The 22,416-nt window shown below is 35.3% G+C and overlaps 2 protein-coding genes across 8 annotated transcripts in view; one reads left to right on the plus strand and one right to left on the minus strand.

The window, feature by feature from the left end:
- Positions 1-22,416, plus strand: part of nlgn2b (neuroligin 2b) — a 333,407-nt gene that overhangs the window by 37,643 nt on the left and 273,348 nt on the right. The gene's annotated exons all lie outside the window — the stretch shown is intronic.
- Positions 1-22,416, minus strand: part of fgf11b (fibroblast growth factor 11b) — an 86,869-nt gene that overhangs the window by 15,458 nt on the left and 48,995 nt on the right. Inside the window, exons 3-4 of one of the 2 annotated variants that reach the window (XR_015501114.1) lie at positions 19,904-20,630; positions 16,488-16,680 (exon numbers count right to left, since the gene is read on the minus strand). Coding sequence is in view for 1 of the 2 variants with exons in the window: in XM_087270554.1 (XP_087126680.1) it covers positions 20,527-20,630 (104 nt within the window). In the remaining variant the exon portion in view is untranslated. Of the gene's footprint in view, positions 1-16,487; positions 16,681-19,903; positions 20,631-22,416 lie in introns of those variants that run through there. The other variant, XM_087270554.1, reaches the window with a different exon arrangement.

A 22,416-nucleotide genomic window follows, 5' to 3' on the forward strand; every position in this document is an offset into this window, starting at 1 on the left:
AAGCTGTAATTCATCTTTACTCATTGCAATCTTACAAAGTAATTATCAACATAGCTACTGCATACACAGTACAAATAAACTCTTAAAATTCTGTCATCATTTACTCATCCTTATCTCATTAACTAAAAACAGTTGCCACTTGACTATAGATTTTACAGAGGATGTCTGTAGACACATTTTCATCCACCTATTTTTATGCACATTTTGGATAGATGTATAAAAACGGTTGATGAAAACGCTCCAATGTGCATACATTTAGAAATGCGCATAAAAAATCATATGTGCATAACTTGGTTAAATATTATTTTCGATGGAAAGACTTTTACAGAACAAATTCCAGTATGCGCATTAAAAAAGTTATTATAAGGGATCATGTGATTATAAAAATGTGTGCGAATGGATAAAACATCAGGCTGAGCACTTTGTAAAACATCTAAAATGTTGTTTTAACCATTTCATTATTAGTGCTATTATATTATTATTTACCTCCAAAATTGTCAAGAGTGTCTGTGCTTCGTGTCTGATGCCTTTAAACTCCTCTCTCACGTGTCAGCATACTGTCTTCTAAAGTGCACTTAATTTATTAAATAAAGAAAAGATTCACGCAGCTTCCCCAACCACAGCAAATTCCGTTTTTACTGTTGATATTTGGTTCCAGTTTATCAGAAAGTGACAATTTTGTTCTCTTTGACCATTTGGATGGAAACTCTGCTTTATTCACGTCTTATATGCGAAATTCCAGTTTTGTGCATCAATTCAGTTAGCATCTTTGGATTGAAACATAGCTAATGATTGGCAGTTTTTAAAGTTTCATTTGGAGATAAGTACAGTAAATGATGAATACTTTTTCATTTTTTGGGTGAACTCTCCCTTCAGAACACCAGTGATTGGCAACAGAATTCAAAAATCCGATTGGCTCTGATGTTGAATGCTATGAAAACATGTTGCAAATAGAAACCTTTACCAATGAAGAACATATGAAAGTCCCATCAAATAAGTTGATAAGATTGGTAAGATGCTTATGATAGTAGGGAACTGGGGCTGCAAAAAGACATAAGAAAATTAACCCTGGGTTTATGAATGAACAGTAAAACCAACATAAATAAAACATGCTAAGCAAGCTATACTTTAACCAATTGTTCTTTTTTGCAGATCGTATTCTGTCTGTACATTTCATCTGATAATTAACATCTCATTAATTATAATTTTTTAACATAAAGCTCCTTAAATAATTCTTACTGGATTCATTATTTCAAGTGTTAAAAGCTTATTATGCTGTACAGTTGGACAGCAAATTTCCCTGAATCCTCTGGGTGCATCTCAGTCAGCTTCACTGTTCAGTAGTTAATGCACTGATTCAGCCATTTTAAGTGCTGTCTTAATCGCAATATTCTTCCATTGCACTGAAACGCTCACTCCCTAAAAAAAGTCCCACAATGCACTTTGAAAATCTATGAGCATTGATGCTCACTATGATCTTAATGGAAGTTCGGAAGCCCTAAACGTGACCAATCATCAAACATAACAACAAATGAGAAATGTTTTTTTTTCTAATAAGAACCTACTGTAGCTAGATTCTTCAGAACAATCTAACAAACATTTTTAATTGTTTAATGGTTGAAATGTTGCTCAAAATCAAATTATTTTGCAATAATGTACTTTTTAAAAACATTGTAAAAGTAATATCTGAATAAAATTACTTCTGCTGTTGTTCAAACATTCTAGTTTTGATTTCGTAATGAGGATGTCATCATGTTACACCCAGTTTCCCAGTGTGTAGTGAACAAAGTTCATCACTGTCCATACCAGTACTTGATTCTTGTATACGTCCTACCTAGGAAGCAGATGCAGATGTAGTAATAGTACCCCCCAGCAGGAGCTAAATAGACCACGCTAACCAAGCTAAACCTTGACCAATTGTTCTTTATAGCAGATCCCATTCTGTCTGACTGAAAATGGCCCCTGCATAGCTGTAATCTCTGTCTGTAAATGTCATCTGAGGCCAGACTCATCAATGATCATTTTTCAACATATAGCTCCTTAATAGGGCTTACATTTCATGGGCGGGTGTTTGTATGTATAAACTGTATTCACCAACACGTTCATGCCTTAATCCATGTGTATTGTGCACATAAGTGTAACATTTCTTTTCACTTACACATACATGTGTAGAAAGACATAATATAAGTTTGCATGTTGGGCAGATGTTCAGTTTCATTCAACATTACATAAGTCTATAAAGCATGCAGAGCTACATTAGGAAACATCAATGGTTGAATGAAGCAAATGCAGGCAAGGTCATAATCCATTTACGCTCAGCTTATGGTGACGTTTACTGATGGTTGTGCAGCTGGCCACTAAGTTTTTTTTTTTTTCCAGAATGCTGATGGCATTTATCTTTGTTTTGAGTGACGAATGGAGGGTCCCTGTCAATGAGATTCATGTTATGGAATGGTAGATGGTGACATCTGTTTTAATGAATGATCTGGAAGAGGGCTGAAAAGTGGTGAGCCAACCAGGAGCTGTTATTAATGAGAAAGTGGCACAGTAATGGGATCTCTATTCATATGTGAAGTGTGAATCTAGCACACGTGCATTTAATGCATCAAGGTACTGTCAGCTTCTAAAATGTAGGCACTTTAGATATATACATATGCCAGGAACACTTTAATTTAGGTCACAATGCATGCTATTAAATACATGCTGTCCATTAGTAGTTATAAAGTACGATCTTATCCTGCATCCCTAATCCTACTCAAAACTTAAACCCAACTTCTAACATAATAACTATTAATAAATAGCTAAATAGCTATTTATTAAGCTAGTAGTGTTAGTTAATGGTTTGTTAATATCATGAAACATGACCTAGAGTGTTACCTAAATCTTTACAAATCTGTTGAGGTTTAAATAATAATTGATTAGGTTGTTTATAGTGTTTTTTTCCAATAACGGAGAATCACTAAACATGCCTCACACTATCACATTGATTTGTTAATCTATTTACCTAATTTGATCACATCATGTTTTCATTTCATTATGGGTGATTTCAATAGATCGATCAGAATTGTTGTGACTCCAGTGACACCCTTGCATCATTTAGTCTAATGCTCTATTTTTGAAGACAGTTCCACACTAGTGTTTCTTTTTCTGCAATAGTATGCATAGACTGGCAAGATGAACTAGATTTTCCCAAATGTGCCACATTTCCAAAACCAGAGAGCACTGCATGAGATTTTGTATCTCAAGTGCGCTCAGATTAACCTTACTATTTCTATTGTGATGAAGAAACTGTTGGAGAAATTGCCATTGGGCACAAAAAATACCAAACATCAAATTTAATTCAGGACATAAAATGTTGTGAGCTCATGTGACAATGCAGTATACTTTTTTTCAGGGTGTCTGCGGGGTCTTAAAATGTATTAAAAGTCTGTAAATCTATTTAGAGAAATTTAAGGCCCTTAAAAAGTCTTAAATGCTATTTTACATGGTAATAAATTTGGAATATTTTTAAATAAGGCCACGGATTAAATGCACAGTACAGTTACAAGCTCATTGCAACATAATAACATTATGATAACATGATATTGTTGCCATGGTTTCCTGAAGATAAATACCAAAAAAAAAAAAAAAAAAAATGCAACTGGGAAAGCTACAGCAGTCGCGATACTCAATCTCATTTCATCACACTCTGCTTCAAGGGCCAAGAGGAAGGGGTAGAGGTACAAAAATAGAGTTAGGATTGGGCCTAAAGCATGGAGTCGTCCTGCTGATGGTGTTATTTTCTTGGCACATTATTGGTCCTTCACTACTCTACAAATTCAGCATTATTTAAAAGTGACATTAGAATGAATGTTTACTTGTAGATTTTGGTTTTCCCACATCAAGTGTCGCCATCAGTTTCTTTTTGCTTGGTGACCCGGCACATTTTACGTTTATTCAAATCATTGTCTTGCATCTGACAAAGGCCGCCTTTCAACTGCACACAACATTTGAACACGAGTGTTGGAACTCGCCCTCTTGTTACTGTCGCACAGAATTTTCAGTTTTTACTTGCACCATTGGAGAGAAATTGTTCTCGCAGTGTCCAAATTAAAGGGGTGCAAAAGCAAAAGCATTTATTTTCTGTGCGTTCACTATAGTTGAATGAATGCAAACTTATAGACAGCTAAAAATTTTGGAGAGAATGTGGAGACAACATAAGTTTTTTTTTTACTCATTTATGATTAGAAATGTTTTTTTTTTTTTAAATGTAGACTTTTTTTCTGATTCCAAAAATACGGAAAAAGTATTTCTCATATTGCGCACACTGGATTACATCATATCCGGTCGGCAAGCCGCATACGGTCTCGTCTCAGGAGTTCAAATATAGGCGCCTATCATATAGTTCTGATCATATCCATATGGGAAAAATTCGGATCCGACTGGCCGACTGGATGTGATGTATTCCAGTGCGTTCAAAAATGAGTAAAAAATAAAAATAAAAAAAAAAAAAAAAAAAATATATATATATATATATATATATATATATATATATATATATATATAAGTATTATTATTTTTTTTATTATTATTATTACTTTTTTTATGTTGTCTCCACATTCCCTCCAAAAATTTTGGTGGTCTGGGTTTCTAGTATTCATTCATTCATTTATTCATTCATTTAACCATGGTGAACAGATGGAGAATAATGACTCTTGCTTTTGCACTCCTTAATTTCTGACACTGCAAGAACAGCTTCTCTCCTATGGTACACGACAAAAGTGAAAATTTTGTGCGACAGCCACAAGAGGGCGTATTCCTACAGTCATGTCCAAATGTTATGTGCAGTGGAAAGGCGGCTTATTTCAACATATCCGCAGCTCAAATCAGATCTGAATTTCCCGCATATCGAAATGATCGGAACTCCCAGAATACTCTACACTGGAAATGAATGACTTTTGATCTGTTGCTTGTAGGGATGGGAAGATTAATCGATATGTATCGATACGCGGTCATGCGCGTGCACGATGCGAGTGCATCGGTTGAGCAGCAGAGGATGAATGAAATTTTGGAAGCAAATCGAGATGCATCGGTTTTTGCGAGATGCATCGGTTTTTCCGAGATACAGCTTATTTTTTTAATGTAGAATGTATTTTTTATTTATTAACAAGTGTTGTCAACCTGTTTTTGGCGCATAATTTAATCGACCTACATAAAGTATGCCTTAGCAACGGATTTGCGGATGTGTACACTTACACTACAACTCAGTGTATCAGGTGTGCGGATGAAGCTAGTGGTGCGCCCTCAGAAAGCGCGAGAAGCAAAACAAACATTTTATTCCCCACTGAGTTTTAAATCTAAAGTATGGCAACATTATGGATTGAAGGATGGACGACTTGACAGGACAGATGCAATTTGCAAAATGTGCCGCGCATCTATAAAATACGCGGGCAGTACGACTAATCTGATATCTCACTTGAAGCGGCGCCACGGTGTTGTTGTGAAAGCATCTTCCAGGGTTCCTACATCCCCGGCTTTCGCACTGCTTGAACTGTAGCTACCAGCTCCAAAAGTGGTGAGAAAGGCATTGCAAGTTTTTTTTTCCATGCGCAAAAGTTTTGTGCGCTTTATTCCAATAACGGATGTTATTGCATTGTTCATCTGCAGGGCCGGAGCAAGCTGAACTGCTGCTCTAGGCAGAGAACGATCACGCCGCCCTCAACCCCAATGTGAAAACGAAAGTGACCGGTTATGAAAATGAAGTGACGTGTCGCGGACCTCTATTATGCGCGGATATAACTGAGGACGCGCGGGTGTCGCGGACCTCTATTCTTCCGCCCTATGCGCGGATATAACTGAGGACGCGCGGGTGTCGCGGACCTCTATTCTGCCGCCCTATGCGCGGATATAACTGAGGACGCGCGGGTGTCGCGGACCTCTATTCTGCCGCCCTATGCGCGGATATAACTAAGGACGCGCGGGTGTCGCGGACCTCTATTCTGCCGCCCTATGCGCGGATATAACTGAGGACGCGCGGGTGTCGCGGACCTCTATTCTGCCACCCTATGCGCGGATATAACTGGGTGTTGCGGACGCCGCCCTCTCTATACTGCCGCACTAGGCGGTTTTAAACACCTCCTCCTGTTAATTTTTATTTAATTATAATAATAATAACAATATTAATAATAATAATGATAAAAATAATGGGTGTCACGGTGGCACAGTGGGTAGTTTGACCACCTCACAGCAAGAAGATTGCTAGTTTGTTATATTTTTATTAGCCTGTTGTTTACAGTGACAGTGATGTTTCAAAGCAGCATAACACTGCTAGTTCACAACCTTAAGTTTTGAATAATCAGTGGCAAAATATATCTTTGTAAAACTTGTTTTCATAGTTGAAAAGTTAAATCACAATTCTTGTTGTGCAATGCTCAACCTTTATGTTGAAAGAGTGCAAATATATATAATTTAATATATATTGCACTTATACATTCTGTTTATCTTGAAAATACTTAAATAATATGTGCTATGTTCTAAAATGGCCCTCTACTGTAAACTGACACTCTGGCTCTGAGAGAAAAGCCAGTTTGTAAAAAAAAGTCTTGGTTTTACTTGGTTAATAAATAATCAAACTCATTCAATGGTACAGCATCCTCTTTTACATAATCTCATAAACTTGATTTAATTAGTTAGTGCTGAATTATCGCATTGTATCGTGATATGGGTGTGAATCGTATCGTGTCGCATCGCAATATGTCATAAATGTATCGCTAATATATCGGATCGTATTCTTTGTATCGAGATGCGTATCGGATCGGCATTATAGCTTAGATGCCCAACCCTAGTTGCTTGTCATGTGCAGTGGAAAGGCGGCTTAAGGTAACAACCTTTCCACAAATAGCAGGTTCATTTAAAAGTTGGCAATGGAAACCTACAAGATTAGTGGCCACAAGTTTAAAAAAAAGTTGGGAATCTCTGCTTTAAGGAATATATCTAGCACTTTGTTGTATTATTGTCAGACAAAGGAATTAAGAAGGAATTAGGGCAGTTAGAAGGTAACATGGGTCCTCCTTGTAAGTACCAAGTTGTACCCAGTAAAGTGGTCAGTAAACCAATTAGTTTCTATCATGTTCAAAAGTACATCAATTAATCAAATCACCTTGGGCAAAGACAGAGAGGACATAACTGTCAATTGAAGGGTACTAGAGTTCATAAGGGGGCTTATGGGAAATGGAGGCAGCTTAAAATGCTGCAGAGGGTTTATGGGGATGAACAGCTACAATGTGCAGATCATTACCTGCAAAGGGGGAAGGAGAAGATTACCGAACCACTTATACTTCTTTTTCTCTCTCTTTCACTTTCTCTCCATCCTTCGTTCACTTGTAAGAGAATGCTGGAAATGAGGTGTGTTTGAAAGCAATTGCATGTATTCTAGTTTGGATTCATATCAGTGTGTCTCCGGCTTTTCATTTACCTTTACAAACCACATGTCTCTCTTTGAGTCTGGGTGTGATTGCATCTCTCTGACGGGAGCATCTGAATCTCAATACCATCTGCGGAGGAGTGAGTCTATAGAAACCATTTATCAAACCTGAGATAAAGCACAGCAACACACTCTATACACATCTTGTCTGAGGTCACACAAATCACACACTCCCACACATGCACCTATTGTGCTCAGACAGCTCCATTATACAGCATGTTATCCGGGGGAAACTTTGTTTGTAATGAGTGGTTTTAAATCGAAATCTGTGTCGCCAGAATAATGGCTGATCACGGCAACTGTTTCAGTCAAGAACCGTACAACTGTGTCAACTATCTTTCTCATGCTCTCTCTCACTCTCCCGTTCAGCCCAGGAGGGTTTTTCCAGAGCATACTGTGTATAAAATGGGTCAGGACGGGACAGGGTTCTATTTTTATCTGGAAACAATTTTCATAACTTCACAACAGGTATCTCACAGACCTCCATGGCCACACATCCCACTCTAACATAGTCGAATAGAGTGGAGGTTCCCTCAGAAGTCTGTTCTACATCCATTGCTCTCATGGGCTTCTGATAGTGCCTGATTAGTTAAACACACAGAGCAATGAAGACTGCAAGAAATGGGACTTGATGGAAATCATCAACTAGAAATTAAAATTCAGTGACCATTTACTTATACTCATCAAACACTATAGTATAGAAGGTTCAGTTGCATCACTGTAAATTAGGAAAATGGCTATAATTTGCAATATTGACATGCATTAGGGCTGGGCGATTTGACCTAAAACTAAAATCTTGATTAATTGAACATTTTAATTTTATTAGCGAACCATTATTTTATTTATTTATTTATTTCACTTACGGGTTTTGTACAGTAAATATTCTCACATTTTACAATTGAGAGATTTTTAAATGAAGGGTGCATCATTGATTTTAAAATAATTGAAGGAAACACAAACTATCTACTATCTATGATTATTTATTTAACATCAACGTTCAACAACTGAAATTAAAGCACATGTTGCCTTAAACCAGCAGTCACTTTTTTCTCATAAAAACTAAAAATAAATAATGTGCACTTTTGGAAACAAAATTAATTATTTTCATTGTTTTAAAAGTAGAAAATAAGCAGTATCTCCTCCGTGAAAACCGGGAAAAATTAGATCTATTATAGATTCTGAATGTTGATTTTCATTACTTTTCGATTAATCGCCAAGCTCTAACATGCATTATTGAGGAATAAAAGTTTCTTCTGAATAAACCAATCAGTCATCAACTGGTCATTGCGCCATTTTAGCTAGAATAGGAAGTTTTGGTTCCCTTCCCACTGAAACGTGAAACTGGCACTTAGGTCTGTGCGTTGGATCAACCTGAAATATAAGCTTTTTATTAAATTGAGCACAAAAAATAGCATTCTGTGGCAGTTCATGCAGTTTTGAAATATTTTATTTTATTGGGAGTTTTTACTATTCAAAGTCAGCTTAATTGTCAATTTAACCACATGTACAGGACATACAGAGACTCGAAATTGGCTTTGTCTCAGACCTTAGAAGCCTAACATATAATATTAATACAAAAAGTAGAATTTTAAAAGAAATTACAATAAATACAATTATACATAAAATGTATTATGAAACTATAAGTAAACAATAAAAATTTTAAATCAATACAATTACATTAAAGGGCACATGGCAATGTGTGCAAACCAGAGTTGTGTTGATGTAAAACAGTATATAGTGCAAAAAGAAAAAAAAAAAACCTTTATAATATAAAACAGTATATAGTGCAAAAAGGTTTGTAAACATGATAATTATGATAAAGTGTCAGTGTCATAATATATTGGGAGGTAGTATGATGTAACTAGCAGATGTGACTTGTACACTCAAAAAAGTGATGTTTGCTGTTTGTTCAAATTACTTATTTAAAATGAGCCAAAACATTTTAAAATTAAACATTTTTTTGGGTGAAAACTAAATAGTTTTATATGAAAAACTAATAAGTTAACTTAATTCCTCATTGTTGTCCCACCACAAATTGATTTTGTGGAATCCAGCATTTTTTTACAGTGTACTGTATGTCTAAAAAAGCTGCTTGAAGGTATTGCGCATAACATAGAGGAGGGGTGACCAAACTTTTTTGTATAAAGGGCCAAAAGCCAAGTATCATTCAGAGCCATGGGCCAAAGATAAATATAAACCAAGCTATATTAGAATAATGTTGCTATGGGTAATTTCCTACATTTTTTATGAGATTTAAAAGTAAATAAAAAACATGACTTTAAATCATATTAACTAATGTAGTATATCTAAAATGATAACTTATTGCTATAATAACATAACCAACCACATTTCTAACACTGAATTTCTGTGATGTATACACTAGTCAAGCAAAAATCTCCCTTTGCCTCGATTTGTCCTCTATCTGTCAGGTGACAGTATGTACATTTTAACTAAATTGGATTAATTTACACCATTTAATTGAAACATTTCATTTCAGTTAGCTTTTAACAATAAAACAAGCAAACAAACAAAAAGTTACATAAGACATAAAATGAGAACCTCTAAACTATGCCCATCGTTTTGCCTCTCTTCTCAGATGGGATGGCAGGCCAAATCAAAGGTTACTGTGGGCCGACTTTGGCCCGCACACCCTAGTTTGGTCATCCCTGACATAGAACATACCTGTAAGGAACTTTGTTGTTACAAAATATATCATCCTTAAATCTAAAAATATATGCAAATATATAAAATTTATAAAAATACAGGTTCATTTATTAGAGGTAACTACTTTATACTTTGAATAATTCTGTTTGATTTAATGAATTGAACCAATTTATTGTTCAAATATGATGGCTTTAAAATAATTAAATGAAAAATCCTGAACCAACTCTTTCTTTTTATGGCATTTATATATAGCTGTTCTCTCATGAACTGAAGTGCTTCCTCATTTGTATGTTGCTTTATATAAAGGCATTTATTAAATAACTAAATGTAAAATGTACGTATTATCCTGGCTTCTTCCATGATGTATAATCGTGTTAGGTAGAGGCCATTTTGGAGCTAAATTCAAATACGCATAATTACTTCTTTAAAATAACCCATATGCGGTGAGGGGGCATGTCTAATATGAGTTGCCTCTGACTCAATATTTGTTGCATGGCGTAAGACGTTTGTTGTAGAATTTAGCAGAATAGACGCATGTTGCTTGAAGTTTGATGGTGGTTTAAACATGCATAACTGAAGTTGCATTTCAGTGTTTTGGCTTTCAGCAGTGACATTTACATTATTATACTGAACTGACCAAAACTGAACTTCAGCTGTAAAAACTGGACTGAAGCAGTTCCAATTTACCAGAACTTTGTCTATGTTAAGGTGCTTTGACACATACATCTACATTGGTAAAAGTGCTATAGAAATAAAGATGAATTTAATTGAATTTTAAAGCACCTAGATTAAAAACATGGCCAAGACATCCATGTACTACAGTAAAACAGTAAACTAAGACTGGCAGAAACCCTTTAACTCAAACCTGATGTCTTACAACCACTAACCAAACAGTTTGTTTACCACAGAAGATGAGGAGAAAACCAGTTTTTAAAACATTTTACATTTTATTATACTTACTAGTCAGTCATAGATCAGCCAAGAAGTTGTCTAGAACCCCCTATTGGTGTATGGATTGGTTTTACAACATACTTATGCACTTTTGGAAACTTAAAAATGCCCACTATCCAACACTATTCCACAACATAGAGAAATAAATAAATAAAACTATGCTGACTTTATTTGCATGACAAAAGAAAGCTACATACAATGAGGATGCCTTGAGGTTGAGTAAATTCGGGGTTAATTTCTTGGCTAATTTTCAAGTGAATGATTTTTTAAAGCTAATTTATTTGGTTAAAATAGTTAATCAGTCATGTATGGAGCTAGGTCTGTATGATTTTCGTAAAAATGTAAATCACGATTTGTTTTGCTTAAAATCAAGATCACGATTTTCTCACAATTCTCTAAATGTAAAAATAAAGGTTAATATGATTAGCCTCATATTATTCATAATTCTCAAACATATGGTAAAACAACAATAATAATATTAGGCCTATGTGTAGGTCTACTGTTACTTAAAATGCAAAATTTTGTACAGTCATTATGGTGGACTTAAACAGATTTTCAATATGTTCTGTTTGCTAGTTCACAGTAAAATGGTGACATCAGAATACAACTCTTCCTAATTCTGAAGTTGATTTATTATGTTTAAGGCATGCTTGTCATCTGTTATTGACAACATTATAAGACCATTGTTTTCACTGGTAAAATCAGAATTTTGTCATTATCAGATTTCTTCTTGCATTATATTCAACATTATATAAGCTAGAGTCGCTATAATGACACAGTATACATTTATTTTCATGCACAACACTATGTGTTCGCTATGACCTAAAAAAACATATCAAATGCTTGTCGTAATCATAACTGTAAAATGCGATATGATTATTTAAATGATGTGCGCACAGGTTTCACTTTCACTTCCGAGTGCGGCTCATGGCTTCTGTCACTGTGAGAAAAAACACACACATGCAAATAAAACCTTCCGCACGGCCCTCAAACGATCGCTCTGTGCAACAAACTGAACGTTAATTACAACTTCATTACCTGTTATTCACAGAATATGCAGGTACCTAAAGTAGGTGTCATTGGACGTGTACACGCGCGTTCTCTGTAGTAAACAAACAGCTGGTGGTCAGCTCATGTGTGATTTTTGTGGCTGCGAATATTTATATTGTATTATACCTTTATAATTATACCTTATAAATACAGTATGTGACACTTTTAATGCCATTTAAAGGTGTCGATGTTGCTGTGATGACTTGTACGACTGCCCTGCTTCTCTCCTGACCTTGAATATATAATTGGCTGAATCGTAGAAAAGCTCAATAAAGATCGTGTGTATAGGGTCGAATCGAGATTGTGATCTTTTTTCGATTAATCGTGCAGCCCTATATGGAGCTAATAAAATGCCAAAACAATCTGAATTTGAATTGAGTTATTCGAATTCGAAAGATGTAATTTGAGTTATTGACAATTCTAATTTAATAAATCTGAATTTTTCATATGCTGTTAAAAATAGTTTTGATTTTGAATTTTTTATTCTTATTAAACACCTGAAATGTAAGACAGCTCAAGGCTAAATATTTTTATAGATTTTTATAGATTGTTCATAGATTGTTTATAGATTATTTTTCAAACTTCAGATTGTTTGTGTTTTGAATTGATAGACTGCAGATATCCAGTTTGTAAAATGCAGTTTCAAGTTTTCAAGATGAAAAAGATCAGAACATCAAATTCAATATCCTAAAATTTAAAACCAGAAATTTAGATTGTGAAATTCAGATTCAGCGGAAAGTAGCTCAGGGGTGATCAACAGGGAAGAGTAGACGATCATCGAAAAGTCAAACTAAGCATTTTGGCCAATCATAGAGCTGTGTGAGTTCACTGGTGTATGTGATGTGTATGTGGTGTATGTATTACTGGTGCATTTTACAATTGTGGTAAATGACATACTGTATTTGCATGTGCACACTTCTCTATCAAATTATATAAGATGCTATTTGCTACAATATTCTATAGTACAGCATAGCATATAGTATAGAATTTTAAGGACAATTTAACCTTTATCAACACTGAAATGCTGCTTCTTTTAAGTGTCATCTACATCTAAGATGTCATGTTTAACCTTATTTATATCTATTTGAATGATTAGATTTTTCCATATATTTCAAATTATTAGATTATTTTTGGCTAAAATACAATAAAACCAAAATGTCCAATGGGTGGTGCCAAATTTAGACTAAATTTAATTTTAGTCATTGTTACTGAATTGTTCATTATATATATATATATATATATATATATATATATATATATATATATATATATATATATATATGAACTAAGTGACTCATTATGAATGACTCACTCAGTGATTTTTTGCTAACCTCATTTGTTAAGTGCTTAAAACTTTGTTTTAAATGGCAACAACATAAGAGGTGTTAAAAAGTCTATATTGTTGTAAATAGAGTACAGGGAAAGCCACTTGATGAGTTTTCAACATAATGTTTGTTTTATGTGACCCGAATCCGAAATCCTAAAACTTATACTACTATATGTAGATAAAAAACCTTTATTTTTACGTATTTCCAACCCTCTTTAATTCATCCATAACCATGAATCATTGTGAGTGATTCTTAGTTTGACTTGTGATCGTCTACTCTTCTCTGTTGTTCACCCCTGACCTACTTTCTGCTTAATCTAAATTTCACAATCTGAATTTCTGGTTTTGAGTTTCAGGATATTGAATTTGATGTTCAGAATTTCTTCATTTTGAAAATCTGAAACTGTGTTTTTACAAACTAAATATCTGCATTCTTATCAATTCAGAACACAAAAAAGTGTCAAAATACATCTATAAAACATTCAGCCTTGAAAAATTATGTTGTCCTACATTTCAGGTGTTCAATATTCAAGTTATGAAATTCAAATTTAAATTAAGAAGTTCAAACTGAAAACATTTTGTTATGGCATATAATATTCAGATTTATTAAACTACAGTTGTCAATAATTCAAATTAACAATTCAAATTCAGATTGTTTTGCCATATTATTAGCTACATTGTCAAGTAGCTTGACCAACAAGGTTGGATATAGGAAATGGATATAGTGTCATGATTAGAAAATTGAGATACTTACCAATTTTTAATGTTGCATTATGTGAAAAAATGACTTGCTAGAATCAAAATGTATGTTTCACTATTTATATTTTGACCGTTTTAGTGTCTGAATCATTTACAATGCATACAAAGTTATTGATTTCAAATAAATTGTTGACTTTACTTTTCATTTTTGTAAAAATCATCTATCACGTGGTGTCATTTAACTATATTAAAATATCTGCTCCGTACAAGTGACATTCATCATTAAAATCAAAATATTCAAACTGAAGCTTTTTCAGAAACAAGTCATGAAAAGTCAAACTTTCCCAACATTTAAAATACAACCCATATTCCAAAGTGACTAGCAATGCCATATTGCTGTAAAACCAAATTTGCTGCAATTTAACCTTTCAAATCATGCGTCTGAATTGCCTTTTCCATATCCGACCATGCATTCGAGACCTTAATGGTCATTACAGGCTTTGCACCAAACGCTGGATAAGGACATGAGGAATGTCTGCCCCATGGGGATGTGTGAAATCCATTACTGTATGTGGCAGAAGAGCACAATCCCTGAGGCAGCTCGTCTAATTTACGTGGGCTTATTACAATGAGATACTTACAGAGCTTGACAATATAGTGGCATATTATGAATGACCTTCTCTTTAACTGCAGTGAGGAGGAAAAGAGGAGAAAGGGAGGGGAACGAGAGCATGCAGAGGAGAAAAAAATGCCCCGGGGAGTGAGGTGTTTCCCCATTGGCTCTCTTGCACAATTTCCAAGAGCTTCCTCTAAGCCTATGGTTTTTAAATGCACATCCAGATGCACCTACATGGTTAAAATAATTTCAAATGTATTATAGGTATATATCAAAATATGCCAAATATGCACTTGCCACAAAATATAAACAGTTGAATTATTCAGAATTATTAGCCCCCTGTTTATTTTTCCCTAGTTTCTGTTTAACGGAGAGAAGAATTTTGTCAACACATTTATAAGCTTAATAGTTTTATTAACTGATAACTGATTTATTTTATCTGTCATGATGAAAGTAAATAATATTTCACTAGATATATTTCAAGACACTTCTATACAGCTTAAAGTGACATTTAAAGGCTTAACTAGGTTAATTAGGTTAAGTGAGGTTAAGGTAAATCAGCAGTTATTAAAAGTTATTGTATACCGATTTTTTGTTTTGTAGACTTTATAAAAGATTTATAACTTAAAGGGGCGAATACCTTGACCCTAAAATGGCTTTTGAAAAATAAAAAACTGCTTTTATTCTAGCCAAAATAAAACAAATAAGACTATTTCTACTATTTTTTACCTTTGCCTTTCAGATAATTTTCTTGGTCTAGACTCTAGCACATCTTTCTTTCACCTGAACTGTTCCTGTGGCCTTCCATTTTATTATTATTGACTGTGGAGATAGAGACTTTTTAAACCTTTGTAAAAGCTTTTGCTTCCTTCTAATTCATGTTGGTGAATTACTTTAGTTTTAGGTCATTAGGAAGTTTTTTTGAAGTAACAATAAGGAGAAGCACAACTAGCAATCAGCTATCTTCAGAGTTCATACGATGATGGAAAACCTGGAAAAGTCATGGAATATTGACATGGCATTTTCCAGACCTAGAAAAGTTTTAGAAGAAAACAGAAAAACCCACAAAGTTTTTTAAAAGTCACAGAAAACAGATATATGTATACTTGAATATAGGTTAGTTGTCTTTACTTTTGTTCTGTCTTTGGCCAATATTATACTCTCACATTATATGTGTTTTAATCAATCAGCCAACTTATCAGCTACAGGTTTCAAAATCCACACAAAACAGAAGGTGTCCAAACATTTGCATAGCCTATTTTTCAGTTTCAATTAAGGCCCATTCCCAATTATATTTTTGTACCCCTATCCCGTCCCCATAGCTTTTGAAACAGTGTGAAGGGGTAGGGTTTCAATTTTACCCCTAAGAAATGGTACACCACTACAACATCTCATGACATCATCATATGTCTGTAAACCAGTTGTGTTATTTTTTGTATTTATCTTTAGGAAATCACTGAGGCATATATCATGTTACCATAACAATCTAATATGGCAATACGATTGTAACTGTACTGTGAATTTACATAGTGGTCATATTCATCTATGTAAACACACAAAAAACATCATTAACATTATATCAGACACTGTAAAAAGGTCATTCCCAGCCACTAGAGTTTTCTGACAGAGGATTCAAGTGTCAGATCTGAAAGTATAGGACTGCTATGGAGTTATTATTTGGGACTATAGATAGTTTTTATTAGCTTTTTTTTTTTTTTGCATGACAGTAAAACATGAACACAGTTATGACACATCTCAATACTACTACACTACGAATTTCTGTCTGAAAAAAACTGACATTATCTAGCTTTCTCTAGAAATTGAATGGCATTTCACTGCAGTCTTCTCTCATAAAGAAAGAACACATTATTATGCAGCCACAGAGGGGTGTCCACATTTTTGCATACAACTCTGTGTGTGTGTGTGTGTGTGTGTGTGTGTGTGTGTGTGTGTGTGTGTACACACACATAGAAACACTGTAAAACCCAAAAAGTTAAGGTAACTCAAAGCATTTGAGGAAACCAATAGCAACAAACCATTTAAGTTCAAAAACTAATTCTAATGAGTACTGTAAACTTAATCTATTTGAGGAAACCAAGCAATCTGAGCACAGTAAAACTCAATAAATAAAGAGAACTCAAGCAAACTTGGTACTGTAAAACCCAATAAGTTAAAGCAACACAAACCGTTTGAGGAAACCGATCGCTACAAACCATTTGAGCTATAAAAAGTAATCTATATGAGCACTGTGAACTTACTCCATTTAAGTTAAAGTAATGAGGTATTTAATCAACTCATTGCCTTCAACACTGAGATCAAAAACGCTTTTCAATTGTAGATCTAACTTTCTGTCAGTTTTAAGTTAACTACACTTATTTCATTTGATAAAGTTGACTGTTGGGTTTTACAGTGTATATATAAACATTTAAAAATCGATTTGCCTAATTATTTTTTAAAATAATGTGTAATGTAACACTTGAAGAAAATCTTTATTTGTTGTAAAAAAAACAATCTAAATGAAGGCACAAAAAACCTCTAGACACATTGGGGAACTTCTTGACTGCCACGGTAAAAGACAAAGATCAATATATTTCTACAGTTTTACTATATTTTTTACACAAGATCTATTTCAGCTACTCTCATTTATTTATTTATTTTACCATATAATCTTGATGATATAACAATAATTTCCATAATTAACTGCATCCAGATGCCAGTTAAGCAGCATTGTAAACACAGATATCATTCCCAAATTAATCTGCTTACATAACCTGTCTGACTTTGATTAAAATAAACCACCTTTTCACTCAGAATTCAACGTGCTTTGATACGACTGCGAGCTGAAAAAATGTTTGTTTGAGTGCCAAAAACTGGAACAGGGCAGAGAGGACAAGCAGGGAAAGGACGGATGAGTCCAAATGAAAGGAAAATTACAGGGACAGGACGGACGAACCAGACTGGACCTAAGACATAAAAGGGGGAGGGGACAAGAGGGACAGTTATTCTGATAGCAGATGCAGGACAGGATGTCCCAAAGCTTGCAGGCTCTGAATTAGAGTCAGTTGCCTTTGAACCAAATGCCGCTCTCCACTTCTGAGAAGAAAATCCCCTCATTTCTCAGTTCACAGAGAGGCAGGAGACAAAAGCTCTCTCATCCCCGCATTCTAATCGGCAGCTCTGGGATGCACACACACACGCATTTTTATATATATAGATATATATATACACAGCTTAACAAACACACACTCAATATCTCTCTCTCTCTCTTGAAGCGCTGTCTCTGTTCTCTTTATCCTGCTCGAGCCATGACACAGTCTAAATATCTGCTCCACCTTGCCTGTTAATGCCGCTGCTTTCCACTCTACTCCACATCAAGCACAATTTGGGTAATTGGTCACACTGCACGGGCTGATCCCTTTGTTGTTGTTTTGATTTTTATGGGAAAACTTGACCTTTGGGAGTAGAAACAAAGCACACGTCCAATATGGCTAAAAGGTCTCTAGCATGTATAAAACTGGACTCAAAATGTTTCTATGAAAGATTATTTATATCTGAAAATAAACACTGAAAATATGAAAAATAACACACATGCACACACACACAAACACACACACACACACACACACACACACACACACAAACACACAGACCTTTAGAAAATTTTGAATGTCAAACGACTGTTAAGTATGGTTTTTAAGCATTTTAAATTATGAGGACATGATGTCCTTGTAAACACCTTATATATATATATATATATATATATATATATATATATATATATATATATATATATATATATATATATATATATATTTATATATATATATATATATATATATATATATATATATATATATATATATATATATATATATATATATATATATATATATACTCTCATAAACATACACACAATATATACTATATGTATGTAATATAGAATAGGGATGTCCCGATCAGGTTTTTTGCCCTTGAGTCTGAGCCCGAGTCATTTGATTTTGAGTATGCCGATACTGAAACCCGATCTGATACTTCTATAATACATAAAAAAAATAGGGCGAAGAAACAGATCCAGGATTTTCCTTATTTTTTATTTAATTCATATTATTTTAACTTAACCCTACATAATAACATAAATTCTTAAGTACCTCTTTCCACTTCAAGCTGCTTCCGTGTTCTACTTTGCTGGCAGGTAATCAATAGTATCTCTGCTACATAGTGATGTCATACCGCACGCGTTGCTGTTTCTGTGTGAAGTCAAGAAAGAGGTCTAACTCTGTGCCCCTACATAACTATAAATGTGTTTAAAAAAGTATATATATATATATATATATATATATATATATATATATATATATATATATATATATATATATATATATATATAGATATATATATATAGATATAGATATAGATATTTATTTATTTATTTATTTATTCATTCATTTTCTTGTTGGCTTAGTCCCTTTATTATTCCTGGGTCGCCACATCGGAATGAACCGCCAACTTATCCAGCAAGTTTTTACGCAGCGGATGCCCTTCCGCAGGGCAGGGAGAACATGCAAACTCCACACAGAAACGCCAACTGAGCCGAGGCTCGAACCAGCGATCTTCTTGCTTTGAGGCGAACGTGCTACCCACTGCGTCACATATATATATATATAGTCAATCGGGAGGTAATGCCCTTTTCCGGTCTAGTCTGAAACCATGTGATTGGGCCCAATATCCAGATCTGAACATCCCTAGTGTAGAAACACAGTTTCTGCAAAAATATTAGGCAGTGCAACTATACTTATACATTGTTTATTATAAGAAATGTTTCATATTAGAATGATTTTTAAAGTTGTTTTAGTTGTTTAGTTTAGTTTATTCAAATAAATCAAAGATTTTAGTTTTTGTTTTAGTTACCAATAAACATTCTGCACTAAATAATGGCTACGTATAGCTTTGCCATCACAGTGATAAATACTTTTAAATTTATAAAAATAGAATAGACTGTACTACATTATTAAAATATTTTTGTTTCATATAGTTATATTTTAATATAATGTGCAATTATAATAATATAAAAACATGTTGCCTTACTCATTTTAAAACAAACAAACAAAATCTTACAGACCCCCAACTATTGAACAGTAGTGTATATAGTGTATAACCACATACTAAATCATTTTATTTAAGTTGATAGTAAACCCCTAAAGCTGAAGTATAGAGACTAAATATTCACAGTAAAATCAATTTAGGTGTCCAATTTTGCCACTTTCCTGTACATTTTAACTAACTCTTGCTTAAACATGCCTACCAGTACATTACAAGTATTCCTAAAACCTTTTTTAGTTAGAATTATATCAGTGACATTCAGCAGCAGCAATATGAAATTCAGAACTGTGGACAGCAACACAGCTTTCAGCACTATGGAGAGTAACTCAAAAATTCAGCACCATGGACAGCGCACAAAAACTAGTGTTGGTTCCTCAGTTAATTCATAGTCATAAACACTGCCTGAGGTTTTTAACACCAAGGACAAAATCCACGTCATCCTAATTACACCATTTTCGCTCACACTAGTTTGTTTGTCCAAACTCTTTAATATAAGGAGAGTAATTAAACTCTCTGCATAATTATTTACCTCTCAAAAAGCTGCACATCGTCAATTACCTGTGAATCATTATTGCAGAGACATGAAGGGCGCCAGCATAATGATTATTATAATAACGATAATCATCAATCCTTTAAAAAGAGCATTCAGTCACTTACAGAGGTGTATAGGTATCCCTCGCTGTTCATGCCCAGATAAAAGCCAGTCTTCGCTCCCTGAATCGCCACTATCCGCAGACCCACAGGAATCAAGTTGAACTGTGCTGTTGGATGAAATAAGAGAAATTCATGCTCAATAAACAGATGAAACACTGAAGGAAGGGCAACATATTGGTATGACATGGAGATACTGTTTCTGTAAATATTAGTTTTTTTCTCCTCGTGTGGTTACTTGTTTGTGTTCCAGGTATAAGGACCACCGCAAAGATACCTTTATGTGTTTGCTGACTTTGCATCATTGTGTTTTGATAGCATTCTGATTGACTGTTTCCTGCTATTGTTTTTTGTGTCTTCATTAGTGTTTTACAGTAAAAAAAATGTGTCGGGTCAGGAATGAGAGATTAATTTTTTTTTAGTTTAGTGAATCATTGAGTGTTTGTCATTGTAAGATAAAGTCTCAATTCTCCTATTTATTCAATCAACCTTCCAATGTCCCCTAGGCCCAGCATATTACCATTACATGGGAATAAAGTTTTTTAATCGGGGGTCGTAAAGTGTGCTTTTACCTAGCTAATATAGACTAGGGACTTTTGAAAATACAACAGTACATTGGGAAAGTGTGCCAGTCCCCGAAGGTGGAGGACGCAGCGGAGCCCACCTGCTACCCAGAAGAGGAGACTTGATTGGGGTTACCTAATAACCGGGAGGAAACTGGCTCTACTCAAAGGTTATTAGAACCTAGCAAATGTGTAAGGTGTCGCCCAACCTGCAGCTCTGCAGATATCTGTGAGGAAGGCGCCCCGTGCTAACGCCCATGAGGAAGTGACACCTCTACTAGATTGTGCTCCCACGTTAGGAGGGTGCGGCTTGCCCTGGCATTGTTAAGCGAGGGCGATGGCATCAACTATCCAGTGGGCCAGCTTCTGTTTTGATACAGCACTTCCCTTCTGCCGACCACCGTAAGAGATAAAAAGCTGTTCACGATCTTACATTTTGCGTTTGTTCCACGTAAAGATGCAAAGTGCGAATGGGACAAAGCAGTGAGAGGGCTGCTTCTTCCGAAGGCAGCGCTTGCAGGTTCACCACCTGATCTCTAAATGGGGTGGTAGGAACCTTGGGCACATAGCCAGGCCAGGGTCTCCGGACAACGTTAGAGTAACCAAACCCGATTGCAAGGCACGATTCGCTGACCGAAAATGCCTCCAGATCCCCAACTCTCTTGAATGATACCAATGCGATCAGCAGAGCTGTCTTTAATGACAGAATTTTATAAGATATCGAACCAAGTGGCTCGAACAAATCTCTCTACTACAGAGTGATCCCAAGAGGGCATGAGAGGGAGGCGGGATGGATTTTACTGCCGCGCGCCTCTGAGGAATCAGATGATTAGATCATGCTTCCCGAACATGTTGCCATCCACCGTGTCATGATGAGCGGAGATCGCAGCCACGTAAACCTTCAGTGTGGAGGATGACAGCATACGCTCCAGCTTATCCTGAAGGAAGGATAACACAATGCTAATCTGGCAAGTTCAGGAATTTCAGTTCAGAGAATAGACTCCACTTCAGGGTGTAGGCATGCCTCGTAGAGGGTGCTCTAGCCTGATTAAAGGTGTTAAGTACCGCAGGCGCCAAGTCACCTAAGTCTTCCGCGCTCCGTCTATGGACCACACTTGGAAGTTCCAGATCTTGGCAGATCTGGGCGTGGGTGCCAGATGGTGCCCCGTCCCTGAGAGAGAAGGTCCTTCCTTAGGGGAATGCGCCAAGGAGGTGCCGCCGCAATGAGTGTGAGCTCCGAAACCCAGGTCCGGTTGGGCCAGAGGGGCGCTACAAAGTCCTCCCTGATTTTGCACAAAGTTTGTGCAAATAGGCTCACTGGGGGAAATGCATA

Source organism: Danio rerio, chromosome 10 (genome assembly GCF_052040795.2).
Source record: "Danio rerio strain M-AB ecotype USA chromosome 10, GRCz13ab, whole genome shotgun sequence".
In the NCBI taxonomy this organism is placed as follows: Eukaryota; Metazoa; Chordata; class Actinopteri; order Cypriniformes; family Danionidae; genus Danio; species Danio rerio.